Source organism: Ochotona curzoniae, unplaced genomic scaffold (assembly GCF_017591425.1).
Source record: "Ochotona curzoniae isolate NIBS_2020 unplaced genomic scaffold, NIBS_Ocur_1.0 scaffold_3835, whole genome shotgun sequence".
NCBI classification, from domain to species: domain Eukaryota; kingdom Metazoa; phylum Chordata; class Mammalia; order Lagomorpha; family Ochotonidae; genus Ochotona; species Ochotona curzoniae.
The window spans coordinates 32733503-32759146 of NW_024467114.1; the positions used below are offsets into that span (position 1 = coordinate 32733503).

At 44.1% G+C, this 25644-nt stretch overlaps 1 protein-coding gene across 5 annotated transcripts in view; it reads left to right on the top strand.

Moving 5' to 3' along the window:
* Positions 1–1907: 1907 nt before the first annotated feature.
* Positions 1908–25644, top strand: part of SNX13 (sorting nexin 13) — a 109937-nt gene continuing 86200 nt past the window's right edge. Inside the window, exons 1-2 of one of the 5 annotated variants that reach the window (XM_040964933.1) lie at positions 1928–2130; positions 24855–24985. In XM_040964933.1, the coding sequence (XP_040820867.1) occupies positions 24959–24985 (27 nt within the window). In that variant the 5' untranslated portion in view covers positions 1928–2130; positions 24855–24958. Of the gene's footprint in view, positions 2131–23619; positions 24986–25644 lie in introns of those variants that run through there. The other 4 variants (XM_040964936.1, XM_040964934.1, XM_040964935.1 and 1 more) reach the window with 4 other exon arrangements.

Genomic DNA, 25644 nt, shown 5'->3' on the forward strand with positions numbered 1-25644 from the left:
AAGGAAGCAATGTTTGAGACGGGATGGCTGAGGTGGGTATCATTGGTGAGGCATGACTGGGCAGCCACGTAGGCTCCCAGCCATGCAGGTGTGTGGTACAAAACGATCCTTCAGGTGGAGGTCACAGTGCGAAGGCCCAGGGCAAGAACAGGCCAGGGCAGTCAGAACAAATTGGTAAGTAGAAACAAGGTCACCGAGGCGGGGGTGGAGTAGGAGCTGGGAGGCCGGGAAGCTGAAGTATTTTTAGGTCATAGGAAGGACCCTGGCTAAGCAAAGTGGGAAGCATTTGGGATTCCGGCTTGTTTCCAGCACTGCAGACTAACGTTCTGAATGCTGTGTGCATATCCTTGCCCAAGTAACAGGTCGGTGCAAACCTGAGGTCCCGAGGACATTGAATTTACCACTTAAAAATGTGTGGCCTGTAGAGAAAAAAAGTGGAATCCTATGACCAGGTGGCTACATTACAGCTTTAACTCCCTAGCTGCCTTCTGAAATATTCATGAAACTTCTCTGTATTTTTCCAAGTTCCTCTTTCTCTAGAAGCTCTTCTTGATTTCCCTTAGTACCCAAGGCCAAGGAGTTTATTTGCCCCCTCTTCCCCCATCTTATTTCTTGCTCATGGCTTACTACGCCGATACCAGCAGCCTACTGTATTGTCTTGCAAGAGGTGAGATTGTTCGCTGGTGCAGCCACGTGGAAACTATGCGTACGATGCAGATTCAAGCAACTATGAAAACTCCTTTGCTTCCATTACTCAGATGGGGTACAATCGAGAGTTCCTCTTAAATTTTTTGTGAAACGGTTGAAACGAACCATTTTGTTCCCTTGGTGGGGACACAGAAGATTCTGGAAGGAGTGTGATGCGTGCACCTACTCACCTAAGAATGTTAAGAGTTATGTATTAAACAAAATGCATTCAACATCAATACATCACGTGGATGGGAAGGAACTATTCCCTGTCCTTTTGCCAGATGTCTTTGTGCCCCTTAGGACATGAGAACTAAATGCCCTGCCTGTCAAATTTGAAACTCGCTTGTCAATTTCTTTGGTGAGAACTTCAACTTGCTTAGCCCAAGTCCTAACTTAAAAACCCAGCGCCGAGCACTTGGCCAACAGGCTCACTGCCGGGTTCTCCCCACTCGGGAATGGGGCAGGGCCACCTGCTGAAATCCTCTTCCCTTCTCCTCCATAAACACATGGCCTTGAAGACACTAAATCCAGCTGACCCGCAGAAGCAGCGCCACCAAAATCCAAACCCGTTTGAATTTTTAAAGACGGAGGAAAGCTAAGCCCTCCTCGTCCAGCCAATGGGCAACCCGGCGGCAGTCTCCGACTGGTTCGGATCGCATCTGCAACCTGTCGCGACCGCCGGGGGTGAGGAGATCCCCGAGAACTGCCTAGGGGACAAAAGGCAGTTCCTGCCCACGTCTGGAAAGAGAACACGGGACCGAGTGGACAGCAGTTCCCCAGGCCGTGAAGGAAGCCAGGAAGCCGAGCCACTTCTGCCGCCCCCTCCCGCTTTCTTCCGTCTCCGAGGAGTCCAGGCAGATGCCTGAGGGAGGCTGTGGCACCGGAAACCTGCCACCTGGTTCCCGAGACGCGCGAGGTCGCCGGCAGTGCAAGCCTCGGCCTCTGCCACTCTCGCGCCTGCTCGGGCCGGTCCGGCCGTGGCGGACGGCGGCTGACACGCGGGCCCAGCCGCCTCCCGCACGGCCACGGCGCTGGGACCTGTTCGCACTCCCCTGCACCCCAGGTCGACCCGAGCGCGGGGCCGCAGGGACCTCCCCGCCGGCGCCCAGGGGAAGGCCCGGCGGCCGCCACCGCCTCGCCGCACGCCGGCGCTATGGAGACGGTCACGAGACGCCGGCGGCTCCGGCGCCCGCCAATGAGAGCGCACGTCGCGGGGAGACGCGGGCGTCGCTCTTCCAAGATGGCCGCGCGTCCGTCGCGAGCAGTCGGGCCGGGGGGAAGCCAGCGAAGCCGAGTAAAGCCGCCGCCCGGGAGAGGACTGAAGGAGCAGTTGCCGCCCTTGGCGGCGGCCAGGGCAGTTTTCGCTGCTGCTACGGCTGCTGCCATGAGGCGAGGCTAGGGAGGACCTCACTTCCCCGGGGTGTAATAATGTTAACAGAGGTAAGCGGCGACGGCGGCCAGTGTGTTTACCTGTGAAATGGGGAAGGGGCCGGCGCCAGCCCGTCCGAGGATAGCGTCTCTCCGGCCTCCGCCGCGGGGGTCCCGGGGCCTGAGCAGCGGCGGGGATCCTACAAGTGTGCCTTCCCACCTCCCTTCCCCAGAATCAGGAGCTGTGCTGAGTCAACACAGTCCCCCACCACCACCTCCGGCCGCTCGCGCCTCGCCTTTCGCAGTTCGCCCCCTGGCACCGGTCCCTTTCCTGCTGCCCGCTGTCCTCCTGACTCCCCGCTCCCTCCTGGGTGTCCCCTTACACGCTGCAGGCTCGCAGGGTTGGCTTGTCCGCCCCTGCTGCGGGTTCCCGTCCCCCCTTACGACTGTGCCAGTGCCCGAGGGTTCCCTCCCCTCCTCCCTCCTCGGTGCCCGGGCTCTCCTCCGTCCCCGGGCGCGGGCAGCATCCTCCAGGCTCGGCGGCTCGGCCAGTCGGCTCGACTTTCCTCCTCTTCCCCACCTCCCACTGCTACTTGTGGGAGGACCTTCTCTGTCCCCCTTTTTGCCCCCCAAAGGCTGGGTCACTCTGGCCACCCTCCCCCGCATCCCGGCACCTCTCCTTGAAACCGTGGCAGCCTCGAAGTTGAACGCAGCATCCGTCTGTCTCCTGGGTTTCGCCTGTGGTCCCTTTGCTACTGTCTGCGGAATAGTGTGATTTTTCTTTTTTTTTTTTTTTCTTTTTAAACCCCCTCTCCGTACCCTTGGACCCGAAATGGAAGTAGTGCAGCGATGGCGAGCCAAGCGTTTCCCCTTTTCTAGAGCCTGACTGTGCATCGGTTGCAAAGGCGGACTTTGGGAAGACGGGGAGAGTTTGCCTTTGCTTGCCCTGTGCTGGGCTCAGGTGAACACGGTGAAGCAGGTGTCAGGCAGGCCTTGTGCAGGTCGAGCCGAGCTCCCCGATGGGATAGGACAGCCTCTGAGAAACTGTGGACCGGAGGACCTGGAGATTGGGTTCCAGGGCTCAGGGCGTGGGGTGAGCATCTTTGGGATCTGAACTCGGAGTAGGACACAGGTTTCTCAGGTGATGGGCCATAGTGCTACTTCCTCCAAGTGGGCAAAAAAGGGAACGTAACCATCTGTGGATGCGTCGTTACTGTGTGGCGGAATGGTAGAGGACGCCCCTTGGAGCCCCCCGGAACGTGACTAGCTTACCCCGTGCACCAAGCCTGGCGCCGGCGGCTGGTGAGTAGTGCCTGGAAGGTTGTAGTTCCTGAGCCGCAAGTTCCTACTGATTTGAAGCTCACTTTTCACTGCCCACGTTTGTGTGTGTTTCAGTCCTGGAGTTGGTTTCGTTCCTTGGAGATCATGGTTGAATGAGAAATTGCTGTTGTCACTAACAACAGGGTTAGGTTGGAAAGAAAGCAAGCTCCTAAGCAGCAAAAGTTCTGCTTCGCCCTTCAGTGCTAAATGGTGCTGAGGGTAGTTGGCCTCACAGTACGCTTTCAAGTGGCTCTGTAATGTGACATGCTTAATGAGATGAGCTTTGGATTAAACTTGAGTTAGCTGGAGTTGGAGATTTTCTGTTGCCGTGGGAGAGTGGTCTCCTGCTGGGAAGATGGTGCGTTGGCTTGGTCCTCAGCCTGGGTGTTTTAATGCAGGCCTGTTTCAGGGCTGTATTGTGTGCGCTGGGTCAATGCCAGCAGTGTGTGCCTCAGTGCCAGCGTTCCCCGCAGGAGCCGGTGCTGGGAGCCCCTGCTGTGGAGCGCCTCTGGAAGGGAGGCCCACGAAGTCGGTCTGCGAGCTTACCTCTGGGCTGTAGTAGGCCTTTTATAGATGAGCAAACTGAAGTCCTGACTTATCCAAGGTCAAAGTTGCCAGTGACAGAGCTGAAACAGCCCTCATTTCCGCTCAGTGTAGCTTTCTACTCTCGATAGATTTTAGAAAGCACTGCCTTCTTGTCTGAATGTTATCAGGCAACTGTACGGCTCATCATCACTTGAGACCTTTTCTGCTATCCTGGCACTTTTCTTTTAAAGAAGGATTGCTTTTAAATAGTCTATTTTTGTAATATTTCAGGTATTAAGTTTCACAGGTTACTGAAGAATTAGGGTTAGTGAGGGGCACCCCGTGCAGCTGTGTGGTTGAGGCTTAGATCAGCCGCGGGTTTGGAGGGGCGATTTGACGTGTTAGATCCTAAAATACGTGGTGATGAGCTGTGCTCGGAAGGGTTTCCTGTGTTTACCTCGGCCTGGTTTGGCAAGCATTGCCTGTGCTCTGACGTGGTGAGTTGTACTTTGTGCTTGGTTTGTGCCTGCACATAGAGATGGTTGATGCCATCTCTGTTAGAAACTTGCGGGAGTCAGAACAGCTTGCTGGGAGCACATAACTAGTGGCGGAGCCGGGAGTCGCACCTGGCGATTCTCTTCCAAAGTTAGGCACTGTTTTAACTGTCACTTTGAAATGCATCCTTGATTTTTTTTGGGTAACTGATAGTATCATTATACTATTTTTAGTTTTCAGGTTTCTTTCCCCCAGTTTGGGAATACTAAGTGCATAGGTCAACAGTGATAACAGTGGTAATAAACATTAAATGAAACCTCAGGTTTTGTTTTGTCAAAATATTCCTTTAATTGAAATCCTTGCTGAAATGAGAAGCAACACATTATTTATTAAAGGCTATTTTAAGTTAAAGGAAAAATTACAGTTGAGCAAACCAATGTGTGGATTCAACTTTGAGACTTGTGAAATGTGATAATTGGTGTGAATTTGATTTTTTTTTTAAAGATTTATTTTTATTTGAGTTATGTAGAGGGAAGGAGAGACACAAATCTTCTGTTAGTTCGTTCCTGCAGTGGTCACAGCAGCTGGACTTAGGCCAGGCTAAAGCCAGAAGCCTGCCACTTTTCCAAGGTCTCCCCACTCGGGCGCAATGGCCCATGTGCTTGGACCATCTGCTGCTTTCCCAGCCATTAGGTAAGGAGCTGGGAAGGAAGTGGAGCAGCTGGGGACCCTGTTCTTTAGTTCTTCACCCCCCTCTGCCCCATAGGGCATGCCATGTTCCTGGCCCCTATGAATTGAACGTATGGACCTGGCTACATAGTTCTCAGTATGTGTTATTTTTGTTTAAACACAGTTGAATTATTTAGAAGATTTGTTATTCATCTTTCTGTGCTTGTGTTTTGATTCTGTTTGTGTGTGTCTGTGTTTCCATACAGGGTTGAGTTATTTTTAATGTCCTGCTAAGATTTTTTTAACTGTCTTCACAGACTAAGATTTACTACTCTTACTATTTCTACTACTTTTGGTTAAAAAAAAAGTTGGCATTGTATACTTGAGAATTATTTAATACCCACTCACTTTTTTTTAACTGTTAACTTTAGAAAAAATTACTTTTATCTGAAAGGCAGAAAGACACAGAGAAGAGAATTTGAGAAGAATTGCCTCTCTTGGTTCACTGCTCAAACGCGCATGTTGACAGGGGCTGGGCCAGACAGGCCAGGATGCTGGAACTCAATCCAGGGCTCTCATATGGGTGGCAGCTACCCAAGTGTTTGAGCCTTGGCCTGCTTTCAGTGGAATCAGGTGTGTGGGGACTGAACCGCACGCCCTCCAAGAAGTACTGTAGGTGACCGAGGTGGCATTTCAACCTTTGTGCCCAAAGCTTGCCACTGATGGTGTGCTCTATAGACCAACATTAAGAAGGTGGGAAGTTTACAGATTGCACTTCTGCAATGCTAAACTTATTAGCATGTTTATCAGTGGATTTTTCTTAAACACCCTCCAAATCTTGCTGGAGACTTCAAAAGTGGTTAGGGTTATGATTCTGAGCATTTGTTTTCCCAGAGGACTAAAGGTATAGTCATACATTAGATGTGTGAAAATGTGAATTGATTTCCATGCTGTGGTATACTCTGGAGATTGTTTTTGCATAAAAAGCAAGTATTAGCTTTTTGTCATGTGCTTTTCAAATTAGTAATTAGAAATTGTGGTTATTTAAAGTTACTACTTTGTGACTGAGGGGCGTTCAGTAAATGTTAAATGGTTGAATGCATTTGTCCTCAGTTGCTTCATCTCTGCTTGCTGACGTTGAGTTTTAGTACAGATTCTCATTGTCAAGTTAAATGGTGGGAAAAGGTGTAAACTGAGGCACGTCAGCAGCCCCCAAGGTGATAGCTGTTAAAGAAGAAAAAGGCTTTGTGATTCAAAGAATTTGCCTAAAAGAAAGTGAAAAGAATTTCTTATCTGGAGAATTCATAGCTTTTTTTGGTGGTACAATTGAATGTGCAACATGTTGCACAGTTGTTTACCTGCACTTGGAAAATTTTTTGTACAAGAGTACTGCCCAAGTCCATCCCAGGGGAATTAAAAGATAAGCTTATCCCGGTTCACAGCAGTTTCACTGTTTTGGCATTATTTTCCCATGAGCTGCTCATCCTTCCCCCTCCCCCATTTACTTAAGGAAATCTTGCAGTGTAGAGATGTTGTCATGCATGCCTTAAGGATCTCTGAATTTTCAGGGCTCTTTGCAGGTGTGTGCACTTGTGTTCTCTCTCTCTCTCTCTCTGACAGGTGCAAGCACACCCATAAGTGCTTAGTACAATATTGCGACTTATTTTGGTTGATACATATATAAGGGGAAAGACTTCATTTGGATTAGCCTTAGATTATACCAGCTGTTTTTTTCTCTGTTTTAATGAATGACGTTGCCAAAGCCATTAACCAGAATAAGAGCTGTCTAGGTCTGCGGGTGACAGGAAGCAGGAAAGGGGTTTTCCAGGGGGGAAGAAGGATCTCTCTGTCCACAGCGAGTCTGACCTGCCACTCTGTTTATGCAACTGTTAGCATCTTTTGGCAAACAAAATTGAATATTATTAACCGTTTCTCAATAATTTTTATGTTTATCTTTGTTAGTGTTTTAAATTATCAGTTATGTTTATGTACATTTGTGAGGTGCAGTATGAGGTTTTGAAATATGTATACAGTGTAGAGCTGGTCATCTCCTTGCCTGCTCTGCTGCTTTGAAGCATCGGTGTCGTTCATGGCTGCGGTCTCCCGTCTCCATTGCTTTGTGCATGCATGCTAGATTCTGACCGGACACTTCGCTTGATCCTGTGGCTTTGCTGCTGTGAATACTGTTGTAGTGCCCATGTGCATGCAGATATCCTTTGGGCAAATGAAGCCCAGTACTTGGTCATGCTTGTGTATCTAAAAGTGTGATTACATCATATGATAGTTTTATTTTTAGATTTTTGAAGAGCCTGCAGTCTATGGTGATGGTGCTCCTTTCTTAACATCAATGCTAATACGTTCATCTTTTTTTTTTTTTTTTTTTGCTCGTTTAAAGATTTGTTTATCTGAAAGAGGCAGTTACACGTAAGGGGGAGAGGGAAATAGGGAGAGTGGAGAAAAAGAAGAGGAAGGGAGGGAGGGATCAGAGGAGGAGGAAGGGTAAGGACTCGATCACATGGACCATCTTCTGCTGCTTCCTGGTGTTAGCAGGAAGCTCTAGCAGCTGGAACTCTGATGTCAAATGTTGGCATTGCAGCCAGTAACCTAGCATGCTATGCCACAGTACGGATCCTAACTTACATCTTTTTGATAATAACTGTTCTAGCAGGTGTGAGGTGATACCATGTTTTTAGTTTGCATGTTTCTAAAGGTTAGTAATGCTGAGCAGTTTTTCATGTACCTGTTATCCAAATATATGATTTCTTTTTAGAAATGTCTTTTCAGGTTCTTTATTCATTTTTTAAAAAAGTTTTACTTTATTTGTTTGTTTATGTTTTCTTCAGGCTGCTCAGGAGGTGGCAGTGACCGGGGTGGAGAGAGCTTATTTGTATTTGAAAGGCAAAGTTATGGAGAGGACTGGAGGCAGAATGGGAGAGCTGCTGCAGCCCAGATGGCCACTCCCTCCAGAGCTGGGCTGGTCTGAAGCCAGCGGGCAGGAGCTTTGTCAGGGTCTTCCTCGTGTGTAGGGACCAAGCTCCTGTGCCATCCTCTTTGCTTTCCCAGGCCATTAGCAGGGAGCAAGCGCCTTTGCCCATGTTCAGAATGCGTTGTTTGCTTGTTGAAATGCTCGAGTTCTTCAGGTTTGACTGCTGACGCCTTATGGGATATATGGCTTGCAAATAGCCTGTGCTACTCTGGGTTGTTTCTTCTTGAAATTTATTTTTAATGACAAAATTTGCATGTATTAAAGAATCTTAGTGTTTGAAAGACTTGTGTTTAATTTTCTAAGTTTCGAATAAGTTTATAAATGCACTGTTTATGAGATAATTATTTTCACTTTAATCCAGCATTCATGTTTGTTGTTCAGCATCTCATGGTCAGCAGTCATCTAATCCAGCTAGTGTCACCAAAATCACAAGTAGATGTTGTGATAATTTAGGTTAACGCCACAGCTATGGTTCAGATTAATGTATCTGTCGTTGGGCATTTTGAAATAATAAGAGATTTAAAGATTCCTCTGAATATCCTTGGGAGTCCTAAACTGGGAGATTAAAGTGTGCAAAAATCTAGTGTTCCAGAGTTTGCCCCAAAGTTGTTGACCTACTTTCTGTAGCTTTTAGAAAAGACAGTTCTTCCTTGGTCCACTTTATGATTAAGAGTATTGTAACATTAATAGCTAGAAATGTATCAAATTGCTTTTATTTGAGGAAATGTGGATAAAATTTGGGGTAGGATATAAGTAGAAATGTCTGCAAGTTTACAGATATTTTTTAAAAAAGATTTATTGTTGTTATTAGAAAGTCAGAAATCCAGAGAGGAGGAGAGACAAAGAGGAAGATCTTTTGTTTGCTTGATTCACTCCCCAAGTGAGCGCAGCGGCAGGAGCTGAGCTGGTCTGAAGCCAGGAGCCAGGAGCCTTGAGCCTCTTCCAGATCTCCCATGTGAGCAGTGACCCAAGGCTTTGGGCTGTTCTCGACTGCTTTCCAAGGCCATGAGCAGGGAGCTGGAAGGGAAACAGGGTAGCCAGGATTAGAACTGACGCCCATATGGGATCCCGGCGTGTGCAGTGGGAGGAATTGAGCCACTAGGCTGTTGCTCCAGCTCCAGCTTTACAGATTTAAGACAAATGTGATCATAGGACTGCTGTGAAATATGTGACTTCATCTCATACTGTAATTGCCACCAGCTTATATGTAAACTTTTTGCAGATTATAAAGGAGTGCATGTCTTAATCATATTGATAGATGTACTCATTGTGATTTGTGTCATTGGAAGTTTAATTGAAATAAAGAGACTTAAAGGGAGAAGAAAAAGGGTAATGGCATGGTGATGTCATAGGTCACTTTAGGTGGCATCTGCTAAGCTGTGTCCTGCTGAGCGAAAATGGACAGGGAGGAAACCTGAGTTTTTGGAAGGGGAAGAGAATAGCATCTATGATAGGAAGGGTTCTTAGTTCTGGCCCATTGGTGACCAGGCTTAGTGACTTTATAGCTTGCTTGGAAAGAAGCACTCAGATTTCACAGACCAGCTAGTGCTTCCTCAGTTGATAGTAGTCTAGAATTAACTTTGTTTGAGTCAGATCTGATGTTAATAATGTAGTGCTTTAATAAGTGTTTGGAGGTAGAGGGGACTTCGGGCGGGTGGGCTAGGGCTGACACTGGAGTGCAGTGGGTGTTACTGCTGCCTGCAGCACTGGCATCCCATGACTTCTGGTTGAGTCCTCCCTGCTCTGCCTCCCATCTTGTTCCCCATTACTGTGCCTGGGAAAGCACTGCTTCCGGCATGGGGGAGATGCTGAGTCCTCGCTCTGGCTTCAACCTGCTCAGCCCTTGGACAGTGTGGCCATTTTAGGTGCAGCAGATCATTGAATATGACTCTTTCTTTCCTCTTTTTCTTTCTTGTTCTTTGTTATTATCTTTATTTGAGAAGAGTTGCAGAGAGGGAAAAATAGGCACACCCGCCAGATCTGGATTGATCCGAAGCTGGGAGCCAGGAGCTTCTTCTGGGTCTGTTCAAGGGTGCTGGGGTCCAAGGACTAGAGCCCTCCTCCTCTGCTTCCTCAGGCCATTCACAGGAGGCTGGATTGAAAGTAGAGCAGCCAGGTCACAAATTGGCACCCCTGTGGTATGGCAGCAACAGAGGCACAAGGTTAGACTGTAGGCCACCACCCTGGCTGTATTTGTCTCTATTTCTAATCTTTCTCTCTGTGTAACTCTTTGAAATCCATTATTCAACTCTTTTTTTTTTTTTTTTTTTTTGATAAACACAGTGGAACAGCTTTTAGATTGTTTAAGGATGTTAAAAGTGGGAGAAATGGAGTGAGTATCTGGCTGGAGTCATGGTGAGCCTCGCTGTTCCGTCAGCAGGGTATTCCTGTTACAGTGCGAGGCCCTGAGTCCCGCTTAGCGGAAGCGGTGTAGACCATCAGTCTCGGCCTCAGCACTGTTCGTGCTGGCATTGGGGAAGCCGTGGCCTTTGTAAGCGCTTTCCTTCTGTGTGAGGCAGAGTAGTAGCACCTTCCTGGCCGCTCTCCTCTCCTAAAGGCCAGAGAGGATGCAGCTGTGAGCCCAGTCCTCACGCACGTGCTTACAGATGAATTTAAGTTTAGACTTTATTGTTGGGGGAGAGGGGAGAGTGGGTGCTGAGAATTACCCTGACTCAGGTGCTGGTTAGAAAGGGCAGGTAAGAGACTAAACAAAGTGGAGGAAAGCAGAACTAGACTGAAAGTGTGTCTAGCAAATTGGTGAGTTCAGGGAGTTTCTTGTGTGATACTTAAATCGACCCCAAAAAGGGTTTTTTTTGTTGTTAAGGAGAATTCTAAAAAAAAAAATGTTGAAAAAGGCAAGTTAATTTAAGGGCTAGGAGTTACCTGTATGCACATACACTCAGATATTTTTGGGAAAATTGTTTTTAAACAAACCTGATTAATATTTTAAAAATTTCAACAAATTGGGATTTGAAAATTGTATATGTATTTCAGTATGTATTTGTATATGTATTTGAAAGGCATGTACTCACACACGCACGTACACGCACCCACACGCTTGCACACGCACACACACAGCAGAGAGAGATCTTACATCTGCAGATTGACTCCACAAATGCCTGCAGCAAGCACATCTGGCCAGGCTGAAGCCAGGAGCTTAAAACTCACTCCTGATCTCCATGTGGGCTGGCAAGGACCCACGTGCCTGAGCCATTGTCTGCTGCCTCCCAGGGTGCTCATTGGCAGGAAGCTGGAGCAGAGCTGAGATTTCAGGCTAGGCACTCCAGTACGGGGTGTGGTGGGCACACTCAGTCGTCAGATAACTACCTCACACTTGGTCATTTCTTGATCAAAGAAAAGCTGCCCTTTAGGCTTCTGTTGTCAGTTCTTGGGGATACTGGCTTTCGGTAGATTAGTTTATTAAGCATGAATACACCTGCTTGTGCTATGTGTTCTGGAGCTCAAGTGGTGAGCCTGAATGGAACCTACCCTCAGAAATCTTACTCCCAGTGTTAAATTTAGCTTTGTTGCTACTATAGCTGTCAAAGCTGGAGACTTGAGGTATTTGTTAGACTGAAACAGATAATATGATTAAAGGATGCAAAATTAAGATGAGGAGAAGTATGACGTGGATTGGCCTCTCAGCTTCTGAGCAAACTGCTGCCATGGTTGCTCTGAGATGGCAGCTCCGAAATGAGCTGCCTGCAGTCAGGCGTCCTCTGCTGCCTGCAGCTGCATCAAGATATCGCACAGTAGGAAATGGAATGGAAGGAAGAAGGGAAGGAGAATCTTTGAATTACCTTTTTTCCTTTTGAAGATTTATTTGTTTTTATTGGAAAGTCAGGTAGAAAGGAGAAGACACGGAGACAAAGATCTTCTGTTCTCATATTCACTCCCCAAGTGGCTGCAACAGTTGGAGCTGAGCTGATGATCTGAAGCCAGGATCCAGGAGCTTCTTTTGGGCCTCCCACATGGGTGCAGGGTCCCAAGGCTTTGGGTCGTGCTCAGTTGCTTTCCCAGACCACAGTTGGGTGGGAAATCAGGCCACCTGGACACGAACCAGTGCTGATATGGGCTCTTGCCACATGCAAGGTCACTAGGCTACCACGCAGTCGCCAGGAGGTGGTTGGAGAAATCTTGAAGAATGGAACATATCCAGAAGAAACTGAAATAATATGCTTCACAGATGGTGGGTGTTGGTTTTTTTTTTTCTTTCTTTAAAGATTTATTTATTTTTATTGGAAAGTAAGATATACAGAGAGAAGGAGAGACAAAGATCTTCCATCCGTTCATTCACTCCCCATGTGGCCGCAGTGGCTAGAGCTGAGCCATTCCAAAGTCAGGAGCCAGGAGCTCTTCTAGGTCTCCCACGTGGGTGCAGGGTCCCAAGGCTTTGGGCTGTCCTTGACTGCTTTCCCAGGCCACAGGCAGGGAGCTGGATGGGAAGTAGGATGCCAGGATTAGAACTTGTGCCCATATGGGATCCCAGTGCATTCAAGGTGAGGACTTTAACTGCTAGGCCACTGCGCCGGGCTCGGAATTGGTACCTTCTGAGTGATGCCTTATCTGTTGTGCCAGATACCTTCCCGCTTTCTGATTTTGGTAAGAGACTATCTCTTAGACTGCGCATCTAATTTTACGGAGACTGCTGAATCCCATTACTTTGGTGAATATAACATTTCATCCTCTTATCCCCCTGCCCCTATGAGTGTAACTTGTTTATTTGCTTGTTTGCTTGCTGCGTTTTTCTGCTGAGCTCCTGGAGGGGTATTTATAGTTTTGTTCCTAGATCCCAGAACAGAGCCTGGTACTCAGGCCTGATTGGATATCTTTGGCTATTCCCTGGAAAAATTAAGATAAAAATAAAAAAAAAATTGTTAAGATTTAATTGTCTCCAATGAACTCTTACCTTCACTTTCAAGGATCAATTGCTCTGTATGTCCATTAAAGATTTTATGTCATGAAGAAAGTTGTGGCTGAATATTATATTGGGGATTGATTCAACCAAGGAAAGCAGGAGGAATTAGAATAATAATTCTGTTTTAATTTTCTCTATATATGGAAACTGTTAGGCTATTTTTACATAATTATAAATACAAGAAGGCATATTTTATTTAGGGGGTCTCTTACTCCTTGACATTTATTATTTTGCAAGCATCATTGAAAATTTTATTTCTGAACATTATACAGTTAAAGCTTGTTTCTGATAGTCCAGTAATGGTGATTTTCAAGGTACTTGGGTGAATGTTTTAGGTTTTATGACCTTTAATGCTTCCTTGCATACTTACAGGTATGAATAAAAACCTGCTTGTGGATTTCAGAGTTGGACATTTTGGGGATGCATTTCAAGGAGAGCAGCTTCTGTCACAGGCTCTAGACACAAAATGAAATTCTGTAATTTCATTTTATCTTCAGCAGTAATATGTATCAGAAAAGTCCAATAAAAATAATTCTGATCTGTTTATCTGTTAAAATGAAGCTGTGATGATGGTGTGTGTAATGTACAGCTGAAGTTAGGAGGAGAGACGCCCGTGGGTCAGCCAGGTCGTTCCCTGCCCCAAGGGAGTCTGGTGCAGTTTCATTGGGTCTTTGCACTGTGACATCAGTGCAAACTCAAGTAAGTTCTGCTTTGCTCTTGACCTTAGCGTGGAATAGTCCTTGGATGTTACTTTGTTTAATTCCAAATTGATTTTGCTCCCGAAATCCCCAGGTATTTTTAGCCTGGCTGTGGTTTGGCCCAGGCGAGGCTGTGCAGTTTTTGTGCTGCGACTTCTGAGTCTAGGCCAGCGCGGTGGGGAGCAGGGCCTTTGTGTTCACCATCAGTTGAGGTTTGGATCTGAGAAAACTAATTGAAGTTGCACGATTTTGGTGGAACAGGTAAATTTGAAGTAAATTTTCACCTCCTTTTCAGTTATTTTGTAAATTTTAATGATACAGTCTGACAACAATAATATGTTATTCAAGGCTTCTGGTCTAAGACATGATATTGTATTTTGCAATTGTTATTTGAGTTATTTCTTGAGTTTGAGATAGACTCAAGTGTTTTTTTCAGCTGAGAAGTACAGTTGGTGTGCAGTCAGGTGTCGGGTATCATGAATAAAATCAGGTACATCTTACATAAGCACCATCTTTTTCATTGGATGCGAGTGATTGCGATCTCTGCTTTTCCTGCTGCTGTGTGTAAGGGTTCAACACCTGCTGTGAAGACTCAGATACAAGTGAGCCAGGTGGTGGCTGGAGGAATCCTGCAGAGTGGAACAACACAAAGAAACAGAAGAAGAAACTAAAAAATATACTTCACAGATGGTGGGCGTTGGTTACTTCAAGGATTTAGAAAAAGCAAATGGGCTTTATATTGCTTTATGATTCATTACAAATGTCTGGCATAGCCATCAAAAATAGGCACAAATGCAACATTTGTGTGTGGAAGTCTATCTTTGTAGTGGAGCTCAGTGTAAATCTCCCTTATATAAACCTTGTCATCACAGATTGGACATTTCTGATGGGGAGTGCACACTTGTGGTTGTGAGTGATGACTGGAGGCAGATTGGGCCTGCGTCTGAGTTTTCTGACTTCCAGGTTGCTGACCTTGCGGAGCCCGAGTGTTCTGCTGTATGACTGATGGATTACTGAGTCCTGTACAGTGCTTCCTGTGGCAGCACTCAGTAGATACTTCGCGTTGCTGTATTACCTCCCATACAAACAGCAAATGGTGTCTTTTCCAAACTTAGATTTTAATATATGAAGTTGATTTTTGTGTTCTTTGTTTCATTGAAAAGCTTTAAACTGTCAAAGTAACTTCTTTGACCCAGATAACTTAGCTATTTTTTTTTTTACCTCCTACACCATTTTTTACTGACCTTCTGATTGATTTATCATATTCCAAAATGAGTGATAAGAGCCAGGTCTAGATGGAGCTTCAAGCAGAAATCAAGACGGGTGATGACTGTATAGTGTGAATTGATCATGATCAGAAGTTTTGGCTACCCAGGTATTTCTTCTAACCACTGAAACTTATAGTGGGTGGAAGGAAAGGGAAATTACGATGTACTCTTGCAGTATGCTTTTAAAATGCTGGTGCAGTTTTCTGATTGAAGAACTAGAATTCAGACTAGCGCAGTGGGGTAGCCAGCTAATTCTCCACCTGTATGTGGGCATCCCTGTGAGTCCCACTTTTGATCCAGTTCCCTGCTCGTGGACCCAAATGGCCACAGTGCCAAGGCAGGTCCAAAGCTAGGAGACAGGAGCTTCTTCTGGATCTCCTATGCGGGTACAGGAATCTGAGACTTTACAGCATTCTCTACTGCTTTCCCAGGCATAGGATCCCGACGTGTTTAAGGCGAGAGCTTTAGCTGCTAGGCTACCATGCCAGGCCCAAGTAAAATAAATCTTAAAAAGAAAAAACAAAAAGAACTAGAGTTCCTCTCAGTGGGATAAACTTCTATTTAAAGTAGCTTTATGTTTACTTAAAGGTTTCAGAAAAAGAGGTTTGAGCATGGTTTTTGATAACATTCTGTTGAATTATTTATCTGACTGATAGCAGCACAGATAGAAAGTATGAATAGAGCTGTACAGCAGGTTAACAAAAGAACTCAAGGCTGAGTTATTACACATTTATATTTATTTAGATCTAAATGGTATTAGACAGGTAAATGATTACAGTTCCTTTACACAGTGACTGTTTATCTGGGGTCCTGTAATAACACAGTAAATTGTTACAGCCAAGAAATGGGGTCTTCCTCTCTTCTTAACCAGTTTACTTACTTTGTGGGTGAATCTGTGTCACCATTTTCCTTTTTATCCCCTTAGAGATTTATTTATTTGAAATAGAGACACTGAGAAAACCTTTCGTCTGCTGGTGTACTCCCCAAATGACCACAGTGGCTGGCCTGGGCCGGGCCAGGTTGAAAGTAAGAGCTTCATCCAAGTCGACATGAGTTGCAGGGGCCCAGAGACCTGGGCCATCATCTGCTTTCCCAGGCACCTTAACAGGGAGCTGGGTTGGAAGTGGATTAGTTGGGACTCAAACCAGCACCCACATGGGATGCTTGCATTGCAGGCAGCCACTTTACCTGCCGTGCCACAGTGCTGGTCTTGCATTTTCCGTTGGTACTCGGGTTGCCTTTGCTTTATGGCTGTGTTGATGTCCTCCCCTCCTCCTGCCCCTTCTGTCTTTTTAATTCACCTTTATGCTTGTAGACCAGCAGTGTATTCTTTAAAGATTTTTCTCAGCTTTCACTTTTCCCTTCCTCATTTGAATGGTCACAGTGGAAAATTTAGCTTTGGCTTTTTCTGATGCATTATTTATGGATTTTAAAGTGTTTTTCATTGTTAATTAACAGTGAATGTAGAATGGTCTGTATGTTTTCTTATTCTGTATAGCCCAGTATTTCCTTGTATGATTGTGTGAGTTTTCTGAATTTGTATTTTTTTTTTTTTGGTTGAGTTTTTATTTAATGAGATTTACTTTATAGGCAAAGAGACAGATGGAGAGAGATTGCTCATCTGTTGGCTCACTCTCCCAGATCTGCAGCGGCCAGTGCTGGGTCAAGTACGAGTCTGCGTCTCCCACTGGGTGGGATGGGGGATGAGCAGAGACCCCGGAAGCTGAGCCACTGGGACTCTGATGAAGGGTGGGAGCTTAGCTGCTGTGCACGATGTCCACCCTGGAAAGACCCATCACTCCTTGAATTAAATGCATATTGTTAAGCTTAATATTTGTTGTGAATGTTCATTTAAAGAGGATCAGGATCATTGTTCTGATGTTACAGCATTTTTTGTGATCTGGGTTTATACTAACTCGGAAACATACTTTGAAAGTTATCTTAATACCTAAAATATCCTCATCAGATTATTAGAGATTTTCAATGACTTTTGATGTTAGTGTCATGTTAGTACTTCTGAGTTTTCAGATTATTACAAATTTTGAATCTTAGTGAATGGCTTTTAACTATTCAGATAATGAGTGCAGTATTTTCCCTTCTTTTTTGAAAAAACAATACCTGAAGTAAGTATAAAGTACAGATGCTTAGGTTTTAAACTAAATTCAAGTTCCCTGACTTAGCTGTTTCTTTATTGGTTGATCATAAGTAATGTAACTCATGTCATAGAGCATTGGTGTGAAATATCCGGCTTCTGGCTCACATAGGTTTCAGATATCATTTGATCTGGCTCTGCCAAGGTAGCTGGAAGTGTGACCCAACATCCAATAAATCTATAGTAGTCTAATTTTTAAATAGATGATTTTGTGTATTTCGTGAATTATGTGAATATATTCAAATAGCCTTTGATAGAACAAATGATTCCCTACCCATCACAGTTATGAGAATGAGACATATTTAAAGCAGCTAATGAAAGTCCTAAGCAGTAGTAAACACTTTGGAAGTGATGGTTCTGTTTTAGAGGACTCGCCTCTTTGGAGGAGGAAATGGTATGAGATTGGTGAGGATCCAGTGCTAAGCCTTGAGGATTTAGATTAGATAGGCTTGTGTTTTGATTCTGCTGGTTGTGTGTTATGGGGAACAGCACAAGTTAACAGTTATGAATATTGGGGGCCCGGAGCGATGGCACAGTGGTTAAGGTCCTCACCTTGCACGCCCGGGATCTCATATGGGCACCGGTTCTAATTCCAGCAGCCCCGCTTCCCATCCAGCTCCCTGCCTGTGGCCCGGGAAAGCAGTGGAGGACGGCCCAAGGCTTTGGGACCCTGCACCTGTGTGGGAGACCCGGAAGAGGCTCCTGGCTTCGGATTGGCATAGCATCGGCCATTGCGGCCACATGGGGAGTGAATCATCGGATGGAGGATCTTCCTCTCTGTCTCTCCTCTCTGTATATCCGCCTTTCCAATAAAATAAATAAATAGGTCTTTAAAAAAAATAAAACAGGGGCCCGGCGCGGTGGCGCAAGTGGTTAAAGGTCCTCGCCTTGTACGCCCGGGATCCCATATGGGCGCCAGTTCTAATCCCGGCAGCCCCGCTTCCCTTCCAGCTCCCTGCCTGTGGCCTGGGAAAGCAGTCGAGGACGGCCCAAAGCTTTGGGACCCTGCACCGACGTGGGAGACCCGGAAGAGGCTCCTGGCTTCGGATTGGCATAGTATCGGCCCGTTGTGCTCACTTGGGGAGTGAATCATCGGACGGAAGATCTTCCTCTCTGTCTCTCCTCTCTGTATATCCGCCTTTCCAATGAAAAAATAATAAAAATAAATCTTTAAAAAAAAAATAAAACAATTATGAATATTGGGACTAAATAGAATTGCTATACCCCCTGTAAGTAGGGGATAAAGTTTTTGTAACTGAATATGGCCTTAAAATTTTTTTTTAAAAGATTTATTTATTTTTATTGGAATGTCAGGTATACAGAGAGGAGAGACAGAGAGGAGGATCTTCATTCGATGATTCACTTCCCAAGTGACTGCAATGGCCGGTGCTGCGCTGACCCAAAGCCAGGAATCAGGAACCTCCTCTAGGTTTCCCATGCAGGTGCCATCCCAAGGCTTTGGGCTGTCCTTAACTGCTTTCCCAGGCCACAAGCCGGGATCTGGATGGGAAGCAGGGCCACCTGAACCAGAACCAGTGCCAACATGGGATTCCGGTGTGTTCAAGGTGAAGACTTTAGCTTCTAGGCCTCTGCACTGGGTCAGAAAAATCTTGTTTTTCTTTGGGGGATAGAGGGCAAGCATGGAGAGGGAGAGCTCCCATTTAATGGTTTGCTCTCCAGTTGCCTACAAAAGCTAGTGCTGCTGTTGACCATGCCTGGACATACAGTCCAGATCTACTTCTTAGGATGGGAGAAACCCAGCTGCTTGCACCATCACTGTTGCCTCCTGGGTGTGTACTGGCCACATACGGAACCGAGGCACTTTGGAATGGGAGGCGGATATCCTCACTGCTAGGCCAAACGCCCATTTGCAGAAAGGGACTGTTTTATCTTGCTTGGCGCCAGTGAATTGCTTTGATCAACATTTTTTGTGCTTTAGAGAAGGATCTTGTGAAAGTGGAAGTTTTCTGTTGTATAAACTAAATTTATTCATTCTAATTCAATTATAAGAAGTTAGGATGGATTTCCAAGTAATGGTTTCTTTCTTTTTAAAGATTTATTTATTTTTGTTGGAAAGGCAGATTTCCAGAGAGAAGGAAAGACAGGTAAAGATTTTCCGTTTTCTGGTTCACTTCCCAAATGGCTACCATAGCCAGAGCTAAGCTGATCTGAAGCCAGGAGTCAGGAACTTCTTCTGGGTCTCTCACATAGCTGTAGGGTCCTAAGACATGGGGCATCCTCCACTGCTTTCCCAGGTGTAAGCAGGGAGCTGGATGGGCAATGGAGCAGCTGGGACATGAATCAGAGCTCATGTAAGATGCTCGTGCGTGGAGGTGGAGGATTGGTCAGTTGAGCCAGTACGCCAGCCCTAAGAGTTTATTTTTAATATACAGTGATATATAGAGACAGTGATAGAGGATGACCTTGATGTTTGAGCACGTTAAGTGCTGTCACGTGGCCCAGATAAAGGGAACTAATTAATAGGAAGTTTTTAGGTTAAGAATGTTTGACACAGTATTGCCCTGTGCATTTTAATTTACTTTAACATGTTGTTGTGACAGGGGATCTAAAGAAAATGGTATTGGACATGTCATCTTTAGATTCTTTTTTGATATTTTCGTTCATGCTTTGGAAAATATAGTTGGGTAATGCCCCTTTTCAATTAAAACGTTTCTGTGGTAATTTCAGAAACACAATGAACCAGAACCTACACCAACATTCAAGAGAAGCTTTCAAAGAAATGGTTTCAGTATAATTTTAAAATTCATTGTCAGGTTTTTTTTTTTAAAATATATGTGCTTATTTGAAAGTCAGTTACAGAAAGATTAAAGGAAAAAGTGCTTATGATCAGGGAAGCCATTTTCCACGTTCTGGCTCACTCCCCAAATACCTGTAACAGTTGAGGCTGGGCCAGATGGTGGCAGGAGCCCTATCCGAGTCTCCATGAGGATGGGAGGTGCCACTTTTGCAAGTGACAGCTTGACATGCTGCACGATGATGCTCACCCCACTTACTGGTAATATTTTTTTAAATTTTATAATGAAAATTTTCAAACAGAAATGAACACTGAAAAGGATATTAAGACTAGCACTTGTGGACCAAAATCTAGGGTAACTAATATTTGGTCCTATTTTCTTTATTTCTAACTGTGTGTTATTTTTGTTGTTATAGTTCAGACTTGTTAAGGTAAAATGCAGATAGTATATCACTTAGCATGAACATACTTTTATGAAATTCCCAGGAATAAGGATTTTTTTTTCAATATAACAGCAGCATGATTGTAATATAATAAATTTATTAGTAAATACCTTTATCATGTAATATTTAGATTTTGTTAGTTTGAGTCAGGATATCATGCAGTAGTGTGATTTCTCTCTTTAGTCCAGAATTATTTACCTGTTTTTCTTCTTCTTTTTTTTTTTTTTTCTTTCCGGCTGCCATTCTCTCCTTTTTTGGCTATTTTAAAATATTTATTTTATTTTAAAGATGGAATGATAGAGAGGAAGAGAGAGACAAATCTTCTGTCTTTTGTTTCACTTTCCAAATGCCTGCCACAGCCAGGATTGTACAGCTTCATCCTGGCCTCTCATGTGGATTTCGGGAACCCAAGGTTGTGGCCATCAGCTGCTGCGTCCCCAGGGTTTTTAGTATCAGGCTGGATCAGAAAAAGGGGAGCTGGAACTCCGCCCTGTGAGTGGATGTTGCTGGCTGCACCTTAGCTCGCTGTGCCACAGTCTGACCCCTCTCCTTTTCTCATTTTTATTCTCTGCATTTTATTTATTTATTTTTTTCTTCCTAGTCCTTTTCTGTGTTCTTTGTTGTATCTCCTGTCTGCTTGTTTTCTCCCTTTTCATCATTTTAGGGAATGGTCTCAGTGTGATAAGGTGCGGTGCAGCATCTCTGGTCTATATAGCGTCTTCTCCCCTGAGCTGTAATACCCGTAAACCTTGCTTCATGTTGCCAGGTGTACTTTAGAGGTAAGATTGCTCATGGCCCATGAACACTACAACAAAATAGCACTTTAATTCTGAAAATTACTTCAGGCTTGTTTTACCGCAGATCAACTTGTTCCCTTCGTTTGTGTTTGTCCTTTAGCCACCTTGACTTCTCTCTGTCACTTCTTGCTTGTACAAACTAGTAGTTTGCAAAATAGCCATATTGAGATGTAATTCACATGTCACATGAATGCAGTTCTCTTCAAATGTGAAATCAATAGCTTTTGTTATGTTTGAAATTACGCATCCCTTATCATGATAAGTTACGGAACTTGTGACCCTAAAGACAGTCCTCACTCTCTGAGTCTTCCTCCCCAGCACCCATGCAGTCACAGATCTATCTCCAGGAATTTGTTGTGGAAGGTCTGTATGAATGGAGGGTCTTTGTGACATGTCTTTAGGGTTCATTCATATCGTAGCATATATGTGCATTTTAGATATCTTTTTATTGCTGAATAATATTCCATCGTATAAATATCGTACATTTCTTTTATCCTTTCATTAGTTCATGGAGACTGATGAATTTTCACAACCTTTGGCTGTTGTAAATAGTGTCTCCATGAACATCTGTGTTGGTTTTGGGTGGACTATGTGTTCCTTTCCTGTGGATATATACTGACAAGTGGAATTGTTGGGTCTTGTGGCAAGTTTGTTGAGGCCTTCGAGGAACTGCAAGGTGCTTTGCGAATTGGCAGCCCCACTGGCACAGCAGGAGGGCTCTGCGAGGCATGTGCCAAATGCTCACGGGGAGTGCACATTGTTCGGTTGGGTTGACCCACCAACTTTTGAAGTCCCTTCATAGTTTCTGCATATCCTGCAGGGCCTGTGAAGAGGTCTTTTGAATTGTAGTAGGCCTAGTGAGAAGTGGTATCTCATGGTGGTTTACGTTTGCATCTCCCTGATGGCCAGTGATTTTGAGCAGCTTTTTATTTTCTTTTGAGCATTCGTGTGCCTTGTTCAGATTCTCATGCTCCTATTTAGTTGGGTTATTCCTCTATTTAGTTTTATGAGTTCTTTGTGTTTTACAATTAGGAGTCTGTTGTCATATACATGCTTTGCAAATAAGAAAAAAAATAAAACATTTTCTGGCGTGGCTTTTCGTTTCCTTGTTGGTATCATTTGCACCACAAACTTTGCTGACTTTTATGTCTCCTGTTTTGTTATTTATGCTTTTGATGTCAAAAGGTAATTATTTAAATTCTGTCTTGAATTTGAGATTTTAGCTTCATTAATAGTGTGTCATATTCAAAGGATAAGAGAAAGGATGAAGTTAAGGCTGAAATGAACTTTCCCAAACTTGAATTTCCATGGCATCTCTCCATAGTGTTATAACCAGATCCTTGTCTCTAGAGGACTTTGCTCAGGATTTGAGGTGTGTGTTCTGCATTGGAAACTAAGAGCGCCGTTACCTACAGTTCTCCTCTCTGCTTTTATGGTCCTACGTATGTGAGTTCTCTTCATGGTCAGTACAAAGCTCAAGGAAATGAATCCTCTAAAAGCAGGGACTCTGCTTGCAGTCCCCCCTTGCTGCCCCTGCAGTCTGTTACTGCTCCCTGCTGTGAGATCATGGGATCCTTCTGACACCCTGGGTGTTAACTTTGGCATTTCCACAAGGGACTGCCCTGTTTAGCAGTATGCCAAATCCTATTTGACACAGGCCTCTCTGAGTGTGAGAGAGACACAGTAGTCAATGTTAGGATATTGTTTATCCTACTGGTGCAGGGCAGTGGGTTGCTGGTGGTCAGTACCTTCCCCTTATTAGATTAGCACTCAGTTTCCCTACAGGCTGGCCAAAACACAAGTCTTTGGTAGGTTTATCACCACCTTTACCGGGCAGTTGGCCAGTTCAGAGTGTTGGAGTTCCCATGCATCTCATTCAGCTCCAAAGGAGTGTGCCCAGCCTTGACAGGACAAAAAGCCTTGCACCTGCTCCCAGCTTGCTGCACTCCCTGCTTGCTGTGACTTAATTCCTAGGCCTACACATGCTAAACTAGGAGGGATTTCTGCTCCTTCCCCCTTCATCACATTTATATTCCTTGCAAGACTCTTTGTTGCATTATCTTTTAGTATACCCATTTTTATTTGAAGTCATCATGGGAAGAAAGTATAGTAAACTTTCTAATATCTTTCCTGTAAAACTGTTGCTGAAGACCTTAACTAGCATCTTATACATTGTCTTTCAGATAAATTACATATTATAGTATGATTTAAAAATATAGAGGTGGACATTATCTGTGGTGGTTCGTTCACTATGTGGGACAACTCACATCCCATATCAGCATCCCTGGGCTCAAGTTCTGGGTCTGCTTCACATTCCACCTGCCTGCTGGTCACCCAGGAAGGCAGCTGTTGATGGCTCGTGTGCTTGGGTCCCTATCACCTGAGACTGAGTACCTGGCTTTGGCTTTTGAAGATATTTGGGAGAATGACCCAACAGATGGAAGATTCCCTCCCTATTTGCCTGTCTTCCTCTCCCTTTAAAATACAATGAAGATAACTTTAAAAATAGTAATGAAATAAAAATTCAGTGCTACAGATACAGATTATTGATAATTGGTTGACTTTTTATGTTTGTTCCACACCTATTTCACAAATACCTGGGCCTAGAAATTGTATCTTCTGACCCAGTGTTTTTGTTTGTTTTAATTCTTTCGAAAAATTGAAATAACATTGATGTCCTGTAGTAACTATTTTGAAAAGAATGGTTCATTCAAGTTGAAAATACAATGTTGTGCAGTCACCACATATTTTCTTCTGTCTAAAAGGAGGACTAGTATTCATTGTTTGCGCCGATTTTTTTTTTTACCCTTTGGCCACCACCAATTTGAGCTCTGTCTGCATGGTTTTGATTAATTATGGATACTGCACATATATTATTCCTGTCTCGATCTGCAAGGATGCATGCTAAGGTTCCCCACACCATTTTCCCTGGGAGTGCTTTAAACTGTGCATAGTGTGGAATCCTGTACATAGTATGCTTGTTGCTATATATGTGTTGGTAAATTAAGTTCAGTAAGAGATGAAAGACAATAATTACTAATAAAGTAGAGCAGTTACAGCAACACACCGTAATAAAATCATGCAAACTGAGTCTCAGTTATCTTACTGTACTGTATTCATGCTTTTTATGATTAGAGATACAGTGGCTACATGTGCTAAGTGAGGTGGATAATAGAGGCATTGAGACAAAGGAATACGGGTTAGGAGAACAGATACCTGCTACAGTTACTCTAGGTGGCTACACAGCGAATAATGTGGGGTAGTGCATACTTCATGGTCATGCCTGCCAGTGGACAACTGGCCTGCTAGGTGGGGTGGATCAGGAGGCTGCTCAGAGGAACACTCAGCTTGAAACTTAAGACTTCTTTATTTCTGGAATTTTCCATTCAGTATTTTCAAACTGCAGTTTACCAGGTAACTAAAAACATGGAAAGTGAAACTGGAGAAGGGAAGCTGCTGTAAATGGAGTTCTACAGTCTGTGGTGTTTTGCATCTGGCCTCTGGATGTAGTGCACTGTTTCCAGGTTCATTTACTTCCATCAGTACTCCATTCCTTTTTTATGACTGAATGATACTCCAATGAATAGAGATACCACAGTTTGTATATCTAATTTGTTGATGGAAATTGAGGCTGTTTGCATCTTTTAGTTGTAAATAGTGCTGTTGTGAACATGTGTCTACATGTTTACCTGTTTTCAGTATTTTTGGCTATGCACACCTTGGAATGGAATTTCTTGGTCATATGGTAATTCTATGTTTAACTTTTTTAGGAACCACCAACTGTTTTACACAGTGGCTGCACCATTTTACATAGCCCCAGTTTGTTTTTGTTTGCCCTCTATCATGCTGAGATCATGCTGACTTGAGAAAGAAAATGAGCCAAAGATCAGTCTTTTTTAAGGTATGAATCTTACTTGGTACATATTTTGCAATAGATTTTTCAGCCAGTATCTTTTTTTTCAAGTAATCTCTTAAATTTTATTTTGTTTGTTCCTTCTTCTCTTGTTTTCCTTCATAGTTCTTAATGTTGTTAGAATCTAGGAATGATTTTGAGGCTTAAGTAAATACCTGTTACACAAAGTGGAAAAAAAAATAATATAAGGATAAATAGCTTTTGAAATAGTTTCGGTTACTTTCAAGGAGTTACTACAGTTACTTAAGTGAGGCGTCAACTGATGATATTTTGGCAGTTTAAATCTGAGACTGTCCTGTGTTTACTAAAAGAATTTCTTGTGTAACACTTAACAGTAGGATGAAAATGTGAAGTAAATGGTTAAAATAGGTTAAATGGAAGCCAGACCTCTTCTGCTTTTGAGCTAAGGCTGACTTTGATTGAGTTTGAACTAAATGATGACCCGTCATGGAAGGTTGACCTCCCCCCTCTCTTTTTTTAGCATTTCATTTTTTAATTTGACTTTAGTGAAAATGAGCCTCAAATTTTGCCAAGAAAAGAGTTCAGAGTTATTGAAAATGACTGGAAAGCTTACTCAAGCTGTCAAGAATAGACAGTGTTTCTGTTAACCAGCTAGTTTATTGAATATGGTTTTATTTTGCATCATT